This window comes from Trachymyrmex cornetzi, unplaced genomic scaffold, assembly GCF_001594075.2.
Source record: "Trachymyrmex cornetzi isolate Tcor2-1 unplaced genomic scaffold, Tcor1.1 scaffold1118, whole genome shotgun sequence".
Taxonomy (NCBI): Eukaryota; Metazoa; Arthropoda; class Insecta; order Hymenoptera; family Formicidae; genus Trachymyrmex; species Trachymyrmex cornetzi.
In genome coordinates this window covers 108,748-129,193 of record NW_017295674.1, presented here as the reverse complement: position 1 = coordinate 129,193, position 20,446 = coordinate 108,748, and the positions used below count along the sequence as shown (strand labels likewise).

General features: G+C 37.6%; 1 protein-coding gene across 7 annotated transcripts; it reads left to right on the top strand.

Moving 5' to 3' along the window:
- The first annotated feature begins 1,523 nt into the window (after positions 1-1,523).
- Positions 1,524-20,351, top strand: mlt (tubulin folding cofactor E like protein mlt). Of its 7 annotated transcripts, none has more exons than XR_001940230.1 (8): positions 1,525-2,397; positions 13,954-14,564; positions 14,694-15,096; positions 16,355-16,524; positions 16,802-16,910; positions 17,143-17,247; positions 17,526-18,328; positions 18,405-20,351. XR_001940230.1 is itself a non-coding variant. In XM_018511540.1 (8 exons), exons 2-7 carry the CDS (start codon positions 13,966-13,968, stop codon positions 17,676-17,678), a joined length of 1,539 nt encoding a protein of 512 aa, XP_018367042.1. In that variant the 5' UTR covers positions 1,525-2,397; positions 13,954-13,965; the 3' UTR covers positions 17,679-17,703; positions 17,994-20,350. The 7 variants fall into 7 exon arrangements, 4 of the variants coding, with proteins under 4 accessions (XP_018367042.1, XP_018367035.1, XP_018367025.1 ...); XR_001940229.1 differs by having other exon boundaries at positions 17,526-18,092; positions 18,207-20,350; XM_018511540.1 differs by having other exon boundaries at positions 17,526-17,703; positions 17,994-20,350.
- Positions 20,352-20,446: the final 95 nt, after the last annotated feature.

The following is a 20,446-nucleotide window of genomic DNA, read 5'->3' as shown; positions in this document are numbered from 1 at the left end:
TATCTATATGTACATTTACACGTTATTGATTCAACATTAATGTTGTAATTACACATGTTGCTTGTGAATGTTAATATTGGCGGATGATATCATTTAAGGGTTGATCGACATCAATGTAAAAGCAGAGCACTGAAATAAATATATTATTTTATTTTATCGTGGCAGATAGTAATGTATAATAATCATGATCGAATAAATAACTTATGTTACATATCGTAATTTAGAGCTTTTTATAGTTATTGATTTGAAGGAATGTGTGTTCCTTCAAAGTTACGCAACCGATAAATGGCAAAAAAATTAGATATATATATATATATATACACACACTATATATATATATGTGTATGTATAATCGCACTTATCATGCCATTTTGACCAATTTAATATAATATGCGGGACTTTCCTTTTAGATTTGTACATAAATGGTGGCTATCGCAGAAAGTCCTCTTTTTTTCGCGGAAACTTCGAGATAATTAAGGGAAAAACATTGCGTTAAGATTTAAAAAAATACATTATAAGTGTCGCAATATGAAAGTATAAACCAATGTTTCTCCAATTTAATTTAAGAACATATAGAGCATTCCGGAGCTTGTTAAAAAATTTCGATGTTACTTGTATGCTTTAGAACGGGAAAATATATATAGCGCAAAATTATAAGAAATGCGATTGGAAATTAACAATCTTAGAACTCTTTCTAGAGCTACAACGAGAGGAAAATATTATCGCAAAAATATAGTTTCTCCTTACGAGCATTTTGTCATCACTTAATAAAAAAAAGGTGCAATATTCCTCGTAAGACAAGAATAGAAATACCCTAAATAAAATTATAACTTAGAAGAACAAACTAGAATAGAAATCTTCAAATTACTGTAGGGAGGAGAGAGGAGACAATTAAACAAATGTAACTTTTTACTAAGAAGGATTTAAGAAAAAATAAATTGAATGATCGAACTTTCCCTCTGGAGAATCCGGACTCGAACTATGTATTATAATTATCGATTGACATTACATTTGAGCATACAATATAAAAATGGTTAGAAGAATGCGCATTTTTATGAAGCCTTGTTTTTAAATAAAGAGATGTGCGTCATACTTAGTTTATATTAAATCTTATAGTTTGAGTGACGTTTGTGCATTGCCGCGAATATAATTTCGACGCTCAAGAAAAGAAGCTAATTAGTTTCGTAAGGCAGCTGTATATGATATTTATAGTAGTGCCGGTATAATACATGTAATTATTGTACGTGTGTACACACATGCAGCGTTCAGTCGGTAAATTAACGCAGATTAATAGCATATATGTGGATTGTATAACGTAGAGAGTGCGGACGAAGATTTCGTTCCGGTTTCTTAATCTGTTTCATCGTTCAAGACGATATTGGCCCTTTAAAAAACAGAAAAAATGGCACCCGGAATAGTGTATAATATGTATAACAATAATTCCTTGTAACGAATAAAAGGAGAAATGCTAATCCTCTAATCTCTAACTAACTTATATAAAAATATATATATTATATAAATATATATACATATTGTATATGGATGTGCAATGGTAATAATGTACCTATATAATTACTTTATGAGTATATCTATCATTTTAATTGTAATCTAATTGATATAATAACAAAATAATGTATACAAAGAGTACCAAACGAACAGCAAAAGAAATTCAAGAAATTCTTCTTGTATAATAATTTAAAGGTATGAGAGAGGAAATGGGAGAGAAAGAGAAAGAGGGAGAGAGAGAGAGAGAGAGAGAGAAAATACGCGCACAGACCATTTTTGAAAGCAAAGACGAAATAAGTGTAGCACTGTTTAGCAAATGGTACCAGCGATAAATTCTATGTATCGATAAATAATATAGCATTGTTTAAAGGTTGAAAATTAAGTTACGTCTGAAGTTATATTTTCTTATTCTTACAACTGCGATGTAGCCTTCCATTACAATTATATTACCTACGTTTATTTTATTTCCTTTAGAAAGCAAATATAGATAACGCAGAATTTTAAAGTTACTCAAATCCTAATCGATGCACTAATTTTCAATAAGATGATTAATAGACAGTACGAAAAGATGTGATTGTTAAAAATGTAATAAAAGAAATATAATGACAATGTTTTATGTCATCATCGATAATGTAGCGATTAAGGATAAAACACCGGAAATATTTAATAGAAAATCTCCATGCCAACGCTAATTGTCAGCTTTCCCTTCAACGACGATTACATGTATTATATGAACATTGCCTCGGGAACACAACGTCTAAATTTTTTGTACAAAGTATAACCTTTTTTACTCTTGGTCTTTTCTACATTTAAATTACATAGTGAACAAACACAACTGTCCGTGTTCGACGATGCAGTCGCGAGGAATATTCTTCTAATCTTTGCATTTCCGTAAGTACAAGATAAGAGTGTGCTCGCACAGTAAAACTGCGACATAATGTATTATGTAACTTGACCCTTTTGTGTGACTATTTTCTTCCAATTTGGCACTTTTCTTTTTCCTCTGTTTATACGTACTAAATTCGAAATTTGCATGTTTCGTAACATTTTTTTTTGCCATTTTCGAAACATGTAAATTATTGTACATACGCATATACGATGTGCATATATTTAAAAGGTTTATTTTTTATTGCTACACTCGACTAGAACTTGTCTCGTTCTTATTAAATATCAAATAAACCCATTTCACTTTGAGTGCAAATAATGTATTATATACAGTTCAGCTATAAAAGACCTAAGATTTCTTCTGATGTTCGGCTATTAAAATTTAAATTTCGAATGACAGTGTGTTCCTATTGTTACGTACATTAACGAGCGCATGTAAATTACTCCATTTAATTGTGTCCATAACATAAATATGTATTTTTTATAATACTAATAAGACAAGATTGACGAATATTTACAGAAAATTATTTCGAGATTTCTTGTCAATTATTAAGATTTAAAATTCTTAGTTTCATTTTAATTTTCACAGTTGTTATATAGCTGAAGACACTCGGTAGTTTATCTTGACAAAAACGCATCCTGTATAAAAATATATATATATATATTCGTTATTTTCAAAAATGTATAAAATTTTGAAATTCATCTCGAAGAGAGAAAATCGAAGCCAATCTAAAGGCGATTATTCGCGAGCGGAAGTGCTGCGAGCGTTCTCCAGTCGCGGGAGACCACGTGACCACGATCGCGGGCATCGCGCTTGCGCGATGCGGTCGATGATGTACAGTACGGGCGAGTGCGAATATCCCGCCGCCTCCGCCTCCGCCACCACCACCTCCGCCGCCGCCTCTACCGCTGCCACCGCCACTATCGCTGCCGCCTCCACCTCCACGCTCCACCGTCGGCCGCTCAGCTGTTTCTGTTTACTAAACAAAGGAGCCAGTTCGACGCTGGATAGCGAACGGCGCGTTCGCGCGCGACGCCACTCGTTCCCCGTTCGAGAGGACGACGACGTAAGTTTAACTCGTTCCCAGTCCGCGCGACGCCGTGAAGTCGTGACGTGACGCGATCTGCGGGAAGCTATCTCAGCTCGCCTGGCTCCATAGACCGCATGCGAAGGAGATAACCCGGAGCGTGTGCGACTACTTTGGCGCATCGCGGTGCACCGAGCACCGAGCACCGACCACGGCGAACGCGGAGCGGCTGCCCGTGCCCGTCAGGTCCGAAGGGCGGCGCGCAAACAGTGAGTAAAAATAAATAAGCGACGTGTTGGCGATTGGCGTCCAGGGCCAAGCGGATGCTCGTGCCCCTTCCGCCCGTCCGCTCGACCTGGTCCTTGACATCATTTCCGACACGCGCAGGATTTGACGACCCTTCGGGATTACGTATCTCCGTCTACGAGAACGAGACTTTCCGCGCTCGCGCCCTACGCCATACGGAAGTGGTGCGCTCGACCGCGCCGCACGTTACGCTCGTGCTTGACACGCAACATAATGTCGTTGGTCGTTGCGTCATACGTCACGTCGTATTTAGACACTGTCGCCAAACAATTAACGCCGCACAATGCGCGTCCAAGCATTTTTTTTTCTTTTTTTTTTCGACAAACTCCATCAAAGGCAAAGCGGTATGGATTCGATCGCCAACGCGTGTGTGTAATGGATAAGATCCGTAAGATCTTTCTGAGAAAAGACTTTTTGTATGGGTCTCCTGACGGAACTCGTTCCTTGCACTCGCGCATCATCCGAACGGTGGCGACGTAGATCGCAGCCGCGGTTCTTATAGAACGAGCCATCGGCTCTTGCTCATTGCACATCCGTCGAGCGGTATCAGCAATTAGATCTAATTGCAAGATGCTATCGGAAAGCGACGTATAACTCGCGTTGTTCTGTAGGATGATTCAGTTAATATCAACGTTTCTTGTGCCTTCTTTTACGATGGCTGACAGTGGGACAATAACAACAGAACATTAACAATAGAACAATGACAATTTTATGAAGCCTATTATACAATTATTGTATGTATATCCCGTGGAAGCAAGTCATCCGGTTTTTTTTAATCGTAAAACGTACAAACATAGAGGTTTATGAAAGTGCAATTTAGAAATAAAAATAAATAGATATTCGTCACGCAATTCGACGCAATTTGATCATTCCTCCACGATTTTGGTCTCATGCAAAATTTTTTGTAATCACTTTTTAGAATAGCCGAGTCATTTTTACAAAAAATAGACAACGTGTCTTTCTTATATATCTGACGATGAAATTTTACATTTGTTGTACAATATAAAGCATGACACTGAGGGACCTTCCTGACTATGAAAAATGAATATTGGCTTTTTATTCAATACTTTTACAACTGTGCTTATACGCGGTCATCCTCTCAATGATGCATTAAAGGTATTAAAGAGTAACATAACATGATTTATATCGATATACAGGATACACACATAAATAAGAGAAAAGAGAGAACATTGAAATACGTGAGCGCATGTCGTGCATGGTCGATTTCTGTTTCTTATATCTACGTTTTATATCCCAATCCTCCTGTTTTGCAATGGGCTTGGCTATCGGCGGACTGTAAATCGATTGCACTGTTTCCGTTCATGATTGCAACGGAGAAACCACCTTTCCGTTACTTTCGTTCTCTTTTTTTCTCTCTCTCTCTCTCTTTCTCTCTCTCGCTTTTGTTCAGAAGGCTAAGCTTCCCTGCTCACATTGAGATCTTTGATTATCGTGACTCTTGTGTTACGCGATTCATTTGGCGTTTTAGTTATAAAATGATAAAAATTATATTTCTAAAGCGATGTAATTATTACTCAGATCATTTACCATGGACATAACATTTGTGGAATGTTGCATAATATTTAAACGAAGTAGAAAGTAAACGCCTACGAATGCAGTTGAAATATACCTAATTTACATAATAGTTAACTGTAATAGCCACATTAGTAGTTTATAATTTAAGAAATGTTCTAAATAGTAGATAGAGGAGCTTGTCGGTCTTCGTCTCGGTGCTATTGTATGTTAGCAGCTTACGCAACTGTCAGCGAACCCGTTTACTGACAAAGACGTTTCTAAACACTTGATCAATTGCGTAATCAGATTCCAACGTGTCAGACTAGTGTCTCTTGTGGTTGTTTAATTGTTTAACGAATTCTCTGTGCATTTCCATGGAAAAATATTGTTCCCGTACAAATCTGATAACGAAAAATTACGAGGTCAAGATGGAAGGGGATTTGTGCGTAATTATTTCGCACAACTCGATTCCGACTTAAAGATTGATGATCATCATATATTTTAATCGAGAGAGAAAATGAGCAGTGAGTTAGTTTACTGTGATATCAACAACATCAAGATGAGTCACGGATAACAACAAGAAAAAGGAGAATTTCTTGTATTTTTTTTTTCCTATTTCGAGATGAGAATAATTTGCCTTAAAATGCATATTTATTTCCGATTAAATTACAAAATCAAAAAGGTGAAAGTTACAGAATGTTAAGTCTACAAATTTTTGGAGAACGCATTTTAAAATATCGCGGAACGCGCTGAAGTGCGCAAAATTATTCTGACATTTACGTTGGCGCATCGTTTCGAAACGCGTAATCACGCTTTAAAACGTGTTTAAGATCTAATCAGTTTCACGTTTCATTGACAGCAGTCCTTTCATTCCCGATGATTTAATGCCCTTGTGCAACGAAGTCTATCTTCGCGGCGCATTAAACAACTTTTTGCATACACATAGTTTCAGTCGGTAAGATATTATATAAACGAGAGGGAGATACACACGTAGAATGCATAATAAGGTCGTTTGAGATGATAGAATAAAATTTACGAAGACATCCGGCATATTCGATTGCTACGATAAAAACGTAATTATATCCTGTCATCGCGTCATCGATTCTTACATACAGATCAACGAGATTTCACATAATTTTTTCAACCATGGTTCTACAATCCTCACAAGAAACGTATCTTACACGACTCTACTCTCTTCACTTCAGCATATGCGTGTATCTGCGCATTATTCCTTCATCGAGATTGCAAAATTTGGAAGATTGAACTCGATATTATGTTCATGGAGAGAACGATTTTACTGAAGTGTATTAAAAATTTTAGCTACATATAAATACAGATTTGAAAAAAATTTTATTGAACCAAAATAATTATGTAGGAAACTCAAATATGATAAATAAATTAAAATTTTTTGCAGCATTGCTTATCATATTTGAGTTTAACATTTTAGTAACTAGCTTGAATGTCCATAATTATTTTGGTAGTTCAATAAAATTATTGTCAAATCTATATTTATATATAGCTAAACTTTTAGATACTTTAATAAAATCGTTCTTTCCGCTTGAAAAAAAATAACATGGTAATTATCAATAATATGATCACACGTGGAATCTTTAATATATCGTCAGATTCATTTTACTAGTACAAGCTAAATGTTGGAACAAATCACAGATTAAGGACAACATGCAACCAGAACGTACATTCTCGTTAGTGCTACACGCTGAAGAAATCCTGTGCGCTGATACTGATTTTCCGCTTACGATAGCGTGACTCCGTAAGATTTTCTGTCGGATGAATATTCGAAACTTCCTATTGCTCTCCTCACAGTAAAGAAAGTGGATTCCGCCTTGAGCACTCTGCAGAAAGCATTTGTTTCTAATGCCGGGTGCAATGAAATTGAAATCTGACAGCCAACATAGATGTAAAGTGAAAACAAGAGAGATAAGAGTACTGAGTCATTGGAGTCAGATTATCGGAGAATTAATACGCAATCACAAAGACCGCGATATTTATTGCTAAATATCTCAGTGGCACCAATAAAATGTGATTATTTGTTCGCTGAAACGCTTATAAAATTACTTGTTATCTCGACGATGCGTGAGACAGAGATATCAGAGATCTTTCATTCGCATTCCTTTGATAAAATTTCGCTCATGACATATTTGCGATTGTAACGTATCTGACATATATACGTTTGATTGTCGTTGTAATTGTTACGTATATCATCCGCATAAAAGCTAATATTTGATCTGTAATGTAGCAGTAAGCTGCCGTTAAACGCGCAGCTCTATAGCGTTCAGCTGAAAAGGGAGAAGTTTGCCACAATGTATAGCGTTCCAGTGAACGGTCTATCCGGTATACACCAGGTGTTCCAGAACTACTGCGCAGCACTTTAGTGGAGCACGATTGTTCTGTAAACGTCGGACCGTAAACAGGCCTTGATCTCGTGTGCTTTAAAAACTAACAGTCTTTAACGAGAATTAAACTCGACTTTCTCACGAAAAGACGTGAAATTTGCATCTGTCAAGAAATCTGATTGAAAAAATGTGCTTTTTCTCTTTGCGATCTTCTCTACAACACTCTGTATACATCTCTTCTTTCTCGTCGGCTTCTCGCCGCTTTCTCATACGCATTGATTTAATTGCCGTACGTCGATGCGAAGCGCTTTTAGGAACCGAGAAAGAGGAAGAGTACATTGTCTAATTGCGCAGGATGCTTCCAAAATTGGACTCTATGATGAGACAAGTGCAATCGAAAATACCATTTATCGATTATTATCTTGGCATTGTTGATAATGGCATCTATCGTATGTCATAGAATCTGCAAGAAAAAATACTTTATCTAACAGAATTTTTGTATCCACAAGTAAATTTATTATCAATTTTATTTGAATTGATAGAATTGTTTATTGAAATCAGAAAAGACGTGCCATTATCTTTGCATCTGCGCAACATAAAAACAGATATGAATAATAACCCAGACATAGAATTGGAAAGAGACAATGAATAAGTTGAACCTCGCGGTTAAGATTCAACAGTGAGTTGTGGAACTGGACCTAAGACACATCTTTATGACGTACCGTCTTTTAGACATGCATGTTGTCTGAAAAGATACGCAAAACTTGTTCGTGTTTTCCGAAATGTTATCGTGTGTTGCTTTTCAAGTTGTGCGTTTAACATAATTTCGACAATTACATGACGTAACTGTTAAAATTAGATACGTTAAATGTGTATAAAAACTACATCCTTCCTCTGATCGAACGCGGCGAGCAACAATGACTTCAGAGTTCACTCCACGCTCCGCACGGTCTATGCAACAAAGGTGCAGACAGAGGCGGGTACAGGTAGAGAATATATAGATATACCGGTACGTGCATTCACAATGCGCTCTCCGGTCGCGCTAGCAGAGCGTGCGGCAACCTTGAGGAAGCGAGTAATATTCCGCGGCTCTCGCATTTGCGCAGCAGAGGAGCAGACGGACTTTCGTCAATGTTTCCCCATCGGTTTTCAAACATGAGGCGGAAAAGTGGCGTTTCGCTTCGACGCGTTTCGCGCTTTTAGCTCTCATTTCGCGACCAGTGAAAGGACACGTCGCATAAAACTCCCTTTCTTACCTAATCTGTTGTCTTCTCGGAAGACAAAAGAAGAAGAAAAAAGGAGGGAATGAGAGGTAGCAATGTTTATTACTCTTTGCGATGTTTGATGATGGCAAGCATCATCGTTTCTCTCTCTCTCTCTCTCTCTCTCTCTCTCTCTCTCTCCCCCCTTGTTTCTTTTTTCTTTGTTTTACAAACTTATCTCTCGCGAATATGAATGTCTTGCAAGCGGCTGTGTGATTGAGTTATTTCATTGCATTGTTTGCATTTTGCATAATGATGTTTTCTATTGTACGAACAGCCTGCGGATTCTTACATGCAAAGAACGGTTTTGCTAAAGTCTAAAAAAGCTAAATATATAGATCTAAAAATAATTTTATTAAATTGAACCATCAAAATAATTACACAGAGACTGTTCAAGCTGATTGTCAGAATGTCAAAACTTTTTACAGCATGCTCATTAGAATGCTTGAACATTTTACATAATTATTTTTGTAATATCCAACAAAATTATTTTTGGATCTAACTAAAATAGATACGTCAGTAAAATTATTCTTTCTGTGTAGGGAAGAATTCTTACACGAGTGACACGTGATAATCACACAGAAAATCTAGATACAAATATATACGTTTATCAAATCTTTTATATTCAACCTTGCTTCCGTTTTTAAATTTTAAAGGTTTATTGCATCGTCAATCGCGCGCATTCGAATTTATGGCGCTTTTACGGCGACCCTGAATCTCTGGAGCGGAAGCGCGAAAAAAATCGAAAAATAAATCTGGCTTAAATACCTGGTGGCTTTGCAATTTATTTGCTTTGCGAAAATTAATTCACGCCACGATATTGCGAAACAAATGATTTGAAATTTTCGGGACTCGTTTTACTTTTTTTTTTTCTTTTTCGAATTATCTCCTGTACGTAAGCAAGGTCTGAGAATGTATATCTCTCTCGAGGTTCACAGAGAAACGCGGAGAAGGTCAGCTGTATCTTTTCCGGCGCTTACGTACCATGCAAACGCAAACCGACTGACCCACTGCGCCGACGATTCTTGCTGACATTTCGTAATCGTCACCACTAGTCGTATATTTAGCGTTACGTTACGCATGGCGTGCGGGAGAACAGGACAGCTGTAGTAGGTTTACTTGGTACCGTTCAAGCCTTGAGACTCAGCTGATTGCCAGTCTACCGCTGGCAAACTGCATATGCGTTATAACTACGCACCTATCAATGTTCTGGTTACTATTATCTTGGCACAATTCTCATTTCGCCTGGCTCGTTTAATTTTTCCACTAGGCTAAAACTAACTTAGAAAAACACCTAAGTACGAAAATATATTTGTGTTCATCGAAGCCTCTTACATTTATTCTCACATTGTCAGATACTAAAGGAGCAACTCATTCACTTGAGTTAAATAACATTTTGTTATTTTTAACTTTAATGTGTGTATGAAAATGTAAACGTAAATCAATCCATTTCTGTGGTTTAATTGTTTAGTTTAGCAAAGACAACAACTATCGTATATATTATCGTATACACTTAGTAAACATATACATTAGTCCTTATATTTTTACATTGTTTTTATTCGCGAGAATTATACAAAGACAGTACGCTAACATTTAGTTATTTTATTAATGTTTGACGTACATCTACGTTTTGAGATCCTCACCCCAGTTTGCGAATCTTCATTCTCCCGCTCTGAATTATTTGTCGATTTCTCGGACTTCGCTTTCGGCGGTCATATTAAAACGCCCCTATCTTATGAATCGAAACACATCTGCAACCAGCGTGAAATTACACAAACGTAGAGAGTGAATCTTGGCTTGTACAATCGTATTCCACTTACGACTTCCGTAAATCGTGAAAAGCTGTGTTTAGATCCACGCATACGGCGTTTCACTCTTACTTTTTCATTTTATTGTTGGTCGGACATATTGCCCGATTTGTAAGTAGCGTGATTTCACGGACGAATCTAAAACGCCGCTTTAAGCAACACGCTCGGGAAATACGCAATCGTTATCACGTATAAATTATTCTCGCATGTGTGGGAATTACAAGAAAAAAAAAAACGCATTCGCGAATTCTACTTCTCGCTCAAAGTGCTTCGTCGAAAGCACTCCATTGAAATTCATTTTCACACGAGGTTTCGTGATACTCGCAATCTCGATGGGATAAATTGATTCCGATTGCGCATATACTTGTATCTTTTCATTGCGTGCGCTGTGAAGACTATCCACGAACAACACGTCGGAGTGTTGCCCGCGTTTCTCGCGGCGGACTTGTCTCTTACGACAGAACAAGGCGAGTCTCAGAGACGTGTCCACTGACCGTTGCGGACTTTCGCGACTCCCGGTATCCCCGTTGATAGAACAACGCGCCTCCGTCACGACTCCAATGCGCCCGTAACGCGGTGCAATGCACGGGGTTTTGCTAGAAACCCTCTCTCTCTCTCTCTCTCTCTCTTTCTCTCTCTCTTTCTTTCTTTCTCTCTTGGGCGCGCGGAGCCGCAGAGCGGAGAAAGTTAATTTCGCATGGCCGTTGAACCGATATCGCCGCTATTACGCTTAGGGGAAGCGGAGAGCAATCGCGGTTAGACGCGGTTAGACCAATTTGCTACTTCTAGGCCGGTCACGTCTTACTCGATCCGAGCCGGCCGTCTACTTGACGTCGATCAACGAACGCCGCTGTTCGCGCATTCAAGAGAATCGCCCGTGGATCAAAACTAGCACGTCCCGAATTAACTCCTCGCGCGATCTGACGTACATCTCTGCGCTGGTTTTGTATCTACTCCAGCACGTCGTTAGGCCGCGCGTAAAGAAGCGTGTCCGAATTTCCGGCGAAATGATGAACGAACGTTAGCTTTCGCGATGACGTTCCATTCGTAATATCTATCATATAGATGACTTCCTTAATGTACAATACTATAAAGACTTCCTTGAAACCAAGCTTGAAACTATATGTTAATAATAATAGATTCTATATTATTTCTAAGAAGACTCTTGTGTTGCCTTCTCCTTTAATTCTTTTTAAATGTATACGATTTTATTTTCATACAAGCTCTTTCTTTTCCTTGAACCAATTATAAGTGGCCCGAATTCAAACTGAAAATAAAACCTTTCGGAAAAATAGGAGCGAAAGAATAACTTGTGTTACATCATTCATTTACAGTGATGAATATTTATGTAGGTCATAGAATTTGCATTGATTATATGAGAATTGCTTTCTACAACGGCTTGCCGATTCGAAACACAACGTAAATTAGTAGAACGCTACGAAACGTATGATGTATCGTGATGTATCGTAATGTTTTTCTTATATAAACGCATTCGCAATTTGGCGTGCATCCAACAAAAAAAATGAAAAAATGACTCCTTACGTGTTACATGACTCTCTAGTCGAACTAACGTAACAGTTTTCCGTTTTGCGAGCGAGCTCTCGATTCTCACGAGTCGCTGATTTATTACGGTCACGATTCTATTTGATCAATTCCAGGATTTTGTGGCGGAGATATCGCATGTATGTAAACGATGTGATATATAATAGAAAACATCTCGTTCTTTGTCGACAAACAACTCAACACGGGTTTGGATATCTTTAAATCATGTCAGACACTCTACTTGCTCATTATACTTTCACGAATAGAAATGCAAAAGTCTTCTCGATCCCCTGATAATAACGGGAATACCTTTGATCGTGCACATTAGAGTCAGGTATTCACGGCGTTGCGACACGTGGTTGAATGGCGGTCGTCCATGCATAGTGAGGACGCATCGAATGACCGAGTCGCCGTATATAGCACGCGTAGAAAGACGTTTATCACCGATTGTCAGAAGACTTAGCAATCCGACTACGCATTAATAACCATAATTGATCAGAAAGCTCGTCCAAACTATGCCGTTGTCGCAACACATATCATCGCCGCGACTCGAGAAATCGCAATATGAGGAAAGTCGAAAAGCTTTTCTATGACGCGATATTCATTAAACACACACGCTTCAGACAGGATTACGAGATTCAAAGTGACACTAAAGAGAACTCTACGGTATTCACGGGAAGTTTGTTTAATGACACAATGACGTAGAATTAGTTTGAAAATTGTTATACGTTGGAGTGTCTCTTTGGAAAGAAAGTTTATTCGTTGCTATATAATGTTGTATCCCGATTTCTAAAAGGATTCCAAGATAGATTTAAGATTCTCAAGGGGATTTTAACTATCTGCTCGATGAGATCGTTCTGTCCGAGTCAAACTCAACTTTTAGAGTATCACAATACCTCTTTCTCTTTGTACATTCGTGCAGCTGCAACAATAATCGTTAACTTTTCGTCACGGGTGATTTTTCTTAGCATGGGTTCGCCGATAGGGCAGATTCAGGACTATCAAGTTGTCTCTGGTACGCGTGGGCGAGTTGAGACGCGACCACGAAGAATCGTTCTGTTGACTGCTAGAGAACCGGTACTGGTTCTTGGCCGCTGCACAAAAAGACAATGGCGTGACCTTAGCGGATATGGTGAGACCAGATTCTACATGTCTCGAGGATGACCGGCTCTAGAGATTTTTCTTTATCCCTTTTCCTTCCTTTTATATTCCCGCAGCTAGCGGCGCTGCTTTGTGTTATTTGACCGACAGTGTGCACATTTACTTGCATATTTGTATTTTCATGGCCACCCTAAGAAACAGCATTATTTTCAAATAATTCAAAGTCTCTATATGTATAGTCTCATATCTTTCTTCTTTAAAATGGACCGCCTGAATCCTTTTCAAAAGTTATCGGAAAATAATATATTTGCGATTTATTGGACGCGATAAATATTTGTTTTATGGCAATTAATATACACAATATATTAATATATAATCAAAATGTATTAGTAATTTCTGATCATTGTTTTATTGAAGAAAAATAAAAACTTATAAATGGATAGAAAAGTAGTACTTTTTCTGCTTAATTAAGCAAGATTACTACAACGATCTTTATAAATATTCATTAATAATAGATGATTCGATAGTTATGAAAATAATACTTGAAGGTCAAGAATTTAAATGTTTCAAAGTAATACAAATTATAATTATGAAGACACATATTTGATAGAGAAATCAAGTTCTTAAGCTTCTCATGATGTTCTAGAATGCTGTAAAAATGCCGTCGTTGTTGGAAGCGCTGGAGCTAAAGTACGGCAGTTCAACGACGGATTGCTCATTAACGGATGATGAGGCGGAGTCTGGTTCGCCTAAAGCCGCCCTGTCGGTGAGCATCTTCATCCCTAAGAAGTCTCCACGACATACAGTACCGGCGTTACTGGTGCTCCAGGACTGCGACATTGAATCGGCAGGTAATGACGCCGAGAAACTTCGCAACAAATGCAAGAACGTCGAGGAGCTTGACTTGGCGCAAAACAAATTGTCGCAATGGACGGAAGTATTCGGCATCCTGCAGCACATGCCCAAAATCAAGTTTGTAAACTTGAGCTTCAACTGCCTCGCAGAGGTGCTGGAGATCAAACATGGTAATTACGATCTTCTGAGAAACCTCGTCCTGAACGGCACCAGAGTGTCCTGGTCGACGGTGCAGGGGCTGATACGGCTTTTACGCAATCTGGAAGAACTCCATTTATCTTTGAACGAATATAAAACGGTGGATTTGGATCACCAAAAGCCGGAGAACGTGAACCCGGCGCTAAAAAAATTACACTTTACTGGCAATCCGGTGGAAATTTGGAACGAAATCACGAAATTAGGGTAGGTGATTTTAATGTCTCTAATTGAAAAATCGATCAGTTTCTGTAGTTATAAAATAAAATTGCTGAGTCGTAATTCTAAAAGAATAAGTCGTTATTCTGAAAGATTTGGTGTCGTATATTTCTTCAGGTACTTATTTCCGAATCTGAAGAGTCTCGTTCTCGCTGAGTGTCCAATCAGATCACTCGATTTGGAGGAAAATCAGAATTTGCCAAGCGAGGATGGCCGTCGAGCAAAGGAAGAAGGACTTGGTCAGGATAGCGAAAACATGAATCACTTAGATACAGATGAACACACTTCGTCGACAGACGATAAGGGAAATAGGATATTTGAGAACAAGGTGAACTACGACAGATCTGAGTCGAAGTCGGAATCCAATGGAATGACCGTCGAGTCGCCTCACGATCCCTTCAGAATGCTGAGGTTCCTGAATCTGAATGGTACTCTGCTATCCACTTGGGACGAAGTGGAAAGGCTGGCCAGGTTTCCCGTGTTGAAGTCGCTCAGGATCCAAGGCTGCCCGCTTTTCGAGGTGAGTGGTCTTCGACCTCTTCGATGATTGAAAATTGGAAAGCCTTGCGTTACGTTAGAAAATATTTTGATTCTTTTACGTGTGACTCAATTAAATAAAACTATCGAGTGCAATATTATGTTTAATATAAACAATATTTTTACTTTTTCAAAATATATATTAAAATTATTACTTAAATGTTGCTTACAAATTTATAGATGTTAAATAAAAATATTATTTACAGTAGATACTTAATTAAATCTTTGTATCCCTTTTTTTAAATACAAAGTAAAAGAAAAATTTTAGGAGACAAAATAGGAATCAATAAAAAACAGTTATAAAATAATTATAGATATTAATTCTTGTGAATAATTTGATTACTAGGATGTAAAATAAATTTAACCCACGAAATGAAAATGTACGAAATATGACACGAGTATACCGTTCTGAAATCAATGGCTATTTTCATTCTCAAAGTGCATCAAAGAATAAAGTTTGAACACGCCTGACGATAAACGAATTAGAGACACGTGTTTAATTCCTCACATCAAAACTGCAACAGCCGTTAGCGGTTACATGAGAAATAGCGCGTCCTAGTAAAAGATCTTTTCGTGTGGACATATGCAGCAATTGAATCTTGGCACGTGGTCAAACAGGCTGATAGATTAATGCAACATGGGTTCCAAAAACAAGTTCTTGGAACTTGAAATCAATACACTCTGCAAGCATCTCCTATATTACACGTGTTTCCAAACACGGTCATGTTAAGAAAACTTAATATTAATATAGAAAATATTAATAAACGATCCGTGAAATAAAAAGAATCGCTGTTTGTATTTATTGTTAGAGTGGATTAAATCTTTGTGTCTCCTTTTTAAAATACAAAGTAAAAAAAAATAAAAATTAACAAAAAAATAGTTACAACGCAACAGTATTAGAATTTATTACACGTGAAGCTTTACTTTATGTGCGAGAAATGGAATTAGATAAATCAACACGTCATCGTGCTAATTAAAAGTGCGTAACATGGTAGCCTTCGATTCAATGAAAAACCATTTCAATGAAAAACCGTTTACCGCGGAATACATTTCCTATTCTTTAACTTATTGGCGTTTATAATCTGCAGTTTTTTGTTTTAATTAATTAAATTAATTTGTATATACTTTTTTATTCAATCTAATTTAACTTATCAATCCTCATCATATTTACGTGACTATCCATCTGTACTAGATATTGCGAGCTTTTGGCCACTGCTTTATATTGGTTTAACATTTCCCAGAGTCCTCGAGAATATACAGAACACGAGAGGCGGCAGCTACTAATAGCCCGACTGCCAAACGTCGAGACTTTGAACGGCGGCGGCGTGATATCGTCTCAAGAGCGCGAGGACGCTGAGAGAGCCTTCATACGTTATTACATGGACAAACCGGAAGCTGATCGGCCCGAAAGGTAAGTCTCGACGCTCGCCGAGTTCAATCTTAATAGATTTTTTCCTTTGATAATAATTAAGACTCGCATAAAATTAATCTCCAATACTTTTTTCAAAGGCGCCGCAAGTTGCTTTAATGCGCTTTTAACGTAAATTCCAAATTTCTCGCGAAAAAGCCTTATTCGAACGATTCCAACTTCGCCAGAGTCTATTAGACTATTCTCGTTTCATGGCCATGCTCGTTCCTTTACTGTAGGCCCGGAGGAGCCCAACTTGACCCTCTTCTATGATTTTCAGATATTCCGAGCTTGTGGCTATTCACGGAAAGTTGGACCCCTTGGTGAACGTAGATTTAACACCGGAGAAAAGGGTCAAGGTTACGTTCACTTACGGAGATCTTGTCGAGGTATTTAATTTCATATCATATCGGATTTCATCACTTTAAACAAGTGTATCGCGCGTAACGATAAACTTTCACTAGTTCCATAATTTTTCCCGAACACGCGACTCGAAAAATAATCAAGTCTATACAAGTGTTTACTTCTACAAATATATATTCGTAATATATACAGAAGAACTTTCTGAACTATATTTTTTATTTGATGGAAATGACAGTCACAAATAATTCATGCTTTCAGGTACGATCGGTTGATGTATATAGAACAGTTTTCGAATTAAAAACTAAGTTGGAAAGTATGGTGAAAATTCCTGCCAACAGAATGAGGCTTTTCTACGTTGACCAAGTGAGTTATTCTGTTCTATATTAACTGAACGACTTTAATATTGTTTGCAGAGTGTTTGGCACGGTCGATCCTTTAAAAAACCTGAAGTTGCGATATGAATCGCATTACCTTTCAAACGATCCTTATCCTGACTTGCATGTAGCCTTGTTCTTTGAAGTACAATATAATTACAATATAAGGTACAAACGCGAATTCTTAATCATTTAGCTACAACAAAATTAAATATCGCGTATTGCAGTATCAACGCTAAAGAAATTGAAATGAATTAATAATTTTAGGAAATGAAGGCGCAATATGGACCGGAGGAAATGCTCTATCCAAACAAGCAGCTCTATCGATACAACATTAGGAACGGCGATGAGATCATCATTGACAGCAAACTGAATCGCTTTGCGTCAACGTCTTCGGCCACATCTTCCATTCGTTCCTGAAGGAGAACGATGAGTGAATCGCGCGGTATTGAAGAAATCCGATAACTTTTCGGGTTTTGATCTCCACTTATAGCCTCACGATGTAACACTCTCGTTGATAATTGTAACAATACTGTTACAAATCGATAGAGAGGCACCGTGTACGGTTTTCATGATCGCGTTTGTTAATAACTGCGGATCTGAAAACTAAGAACTTTTACAATCCAAGGAGAATAAATGGATTCGAGGGCGAATGTTTCCCTACGTGGAAGTCTAAATGTATAGAATTAGGAATTTACGAATGTTTGATGTTATCTTAAACTGCAAATATTTCAGAAATAATAGTGAACAGACGAACAGAAATCCTGAATTAACGAAAACTTGGTAATCTGTCACAGACGAAATTATCTAAGAACATCATGTATTTTCTAAACGGTATGTCTAGACATTTTCTGAAAATCGAATTACAACTGTCAATGCAATTTTCGATCGCAGCATGATTGTCCGATGCGATTATTAGATTAATTATTTCTTCGCAAACTCATCCAGACCTCGACGTATAAACTTAAACCGTTACTAACGAGCCTGGTGCATAGAAAATAATTATTGTGTCCAGTGTACAAGCGTACACGAGCTTAGATGAGTAGTTAGCTGTCATTTTCTTTAACATAGTAAGTTTCGTCTGTCTTAGGAGACGAAGAACGTAATGGGAAAGCATGATTGTACATAGCGAATTTCAATTTCCAGCCAAATTCGATGTAGTTGCTGTGCGAGCAGAAGAGATTTACCCCGTTTGCTCGACATAAAAGAAACTAATAGGAACATGATAGAAAATCATTCGATTTAACTTAGGACGACGCCAACGACACTGACGAGACGCGCCATTGAGGCTGTTGTAACGAAGAGAACGAAATATTTTTGTAGAGATCGCGGGCAGTTATCCTCAAAGAAAGTATAAAATCTACTCGTTCATAAGACAACGCGTTTTGTTGCTCCTCGTTTAAACACCAATGATAAAAACGTGTAACGCAATTGCAGCCACGTTTTGTGCGTACGACTCTTTCGCAAGATACGTTTGCAAAAAGCAAGGGGAGACCTTGCGTGAAATTTTCGAGTGTTTAAAAGCAATGGGATATATATTTATATCGCTGGTTGGCGAAAGCGTCATCCACTTACGTTGTCATCGCGACAAATGATCTCTATATTTTTCCAAGATGATATATACTACAAGCAAACTCTTTCTTCTGTAAACTTTGCGCGAGAATGATTGCACTCGTGTCACCAGCTCGTAAATTGCAACGTAAATTATAACGAAATGTGAAATGCGAGAGAAAATTTGTGAAACCGTACAAGAGTCGTGTACGATTGACGTTACGTTATTATCATCTATTTTTAGTATGTACTTAACAAACCACAAGTACAACATCTTTACTTCGACAAGTTCCATACCTTCAAGCGGTACTTTATATTTATATATATGTATACTTCTTTTTATTCTAAGATATTGAGACATATATGGCAGAGTAAATTCCCAGCAAACACAAATATAGAGCTGATATATAATATATACGTAAATATACATGCTTTACATCTATATTATATAGCAGTTATATTCGTTTGCTAGGTTGCATGTTATCGCAATTGTTTCATCAAAGTGGATGAATGGAAATCACATTGATGACAGCGATAAAGCTGAAATCTCAAATGTGATAACAGAGGCAGCATCGATTGCGATACACGCGTATAATTTACAGATTCATAATTATTTCGAATCTCGAAAGTATATCTTTTCTTTCCCTTCTTGAATACTACAAGCATGTTTTCGTTGCATTTACAACTTTATTTCGATTTAAGGCACGAACGAGCTCGCGAAAAGAAGCTAAATAGAATGTTGCGTTGCATCGCTTATCTTTAAATCCGCCAGTATCACCATGCCGAGGGAACTTTTCGGCCGAACGTCGGAGAAAGAAAACGCGGTGTACATCAAGTTTCGATTTCTTTGCTCACAAGCAACGAAGCTTGCGGAGTCACTTAGTGCCTGCCTTTTACGTATTAGTGTAACTCAGATATTTCTAACACTGCCCTGTGAATATGATAAAACATAATTCGGGACGACAAGGCTCTCGATACAGTAATAAGAAGCGTAGACCGAATTTTTGGAGCAGCTAAAACTCCAGTTGACCAAAAGATTCATAATAAAATTTTATTATCATTGTACAGCGTTAATAATATTTTGATTATTATTATAAAAAGCAGCTATTTTATTGAACATTTGATAACAAAAGATATACAAATTCGAGCGCTGTTTTTATTGCGATATTAGGGGTCAGAATTGATTTTTACTGCGGGATAATATTGCTACTGAAGAAATTCGGTCGAATGTTTCCTGGAGATCGAAGGAGCACCGCAATAGTCGGGAAAATGTTGACTGTAGGATTCCAATGCCACTGTCGCGTCCTGCCTTTCCAGCATGGAGAGTGCAAGTCGTATAGCAAACAACAGAAAATTAAAATCAATCATGAAAGAGGACAAGGACGGACTGGTAATGGGATCCTACGACGCATGTGTCTAGTCTCGGAAAAGAAACTCTGCATTACTTTCAATTTATAAAATATGATTTTTTTTTGTGCTGGCGCAAATGTACGTACTAACGAAATAAATCATTTATATGATATAAAGTATAAACTATTCTTCAATTTTTATCTCTATTTTTTTTTTAAATACACTTTTGTCGTAACGGTCGTAACTGTTATTAAAATATTTTATAAGGACAACGATTGGATCAAAGA

Excerpts from the sequence above, each read along its gene's own strand:
- mlt (XM_018511540.1), top strand. The coding sequence starts at position 13,966 with ATGCCGTCGTTGTTGGAAGCGCTGGAGCTAAAGTACGGCAGTTCAACG. Across the intron at positions 14,565-14,693 it reads AACGAAATCACGAAATTAGG|GTACTTATTTCCGAATCTGA; the intron begins GTAGGTGATTTT and ends ATATTTCTTCAG. Across the intron at positions 15,097-16,354 it reads AAGGCTGCCCGCTTTTCGAG|AGTCCTCGAGAATATACAGA; the intron begins GTGAGTGGTCTT and ends AACATTTCCCAG.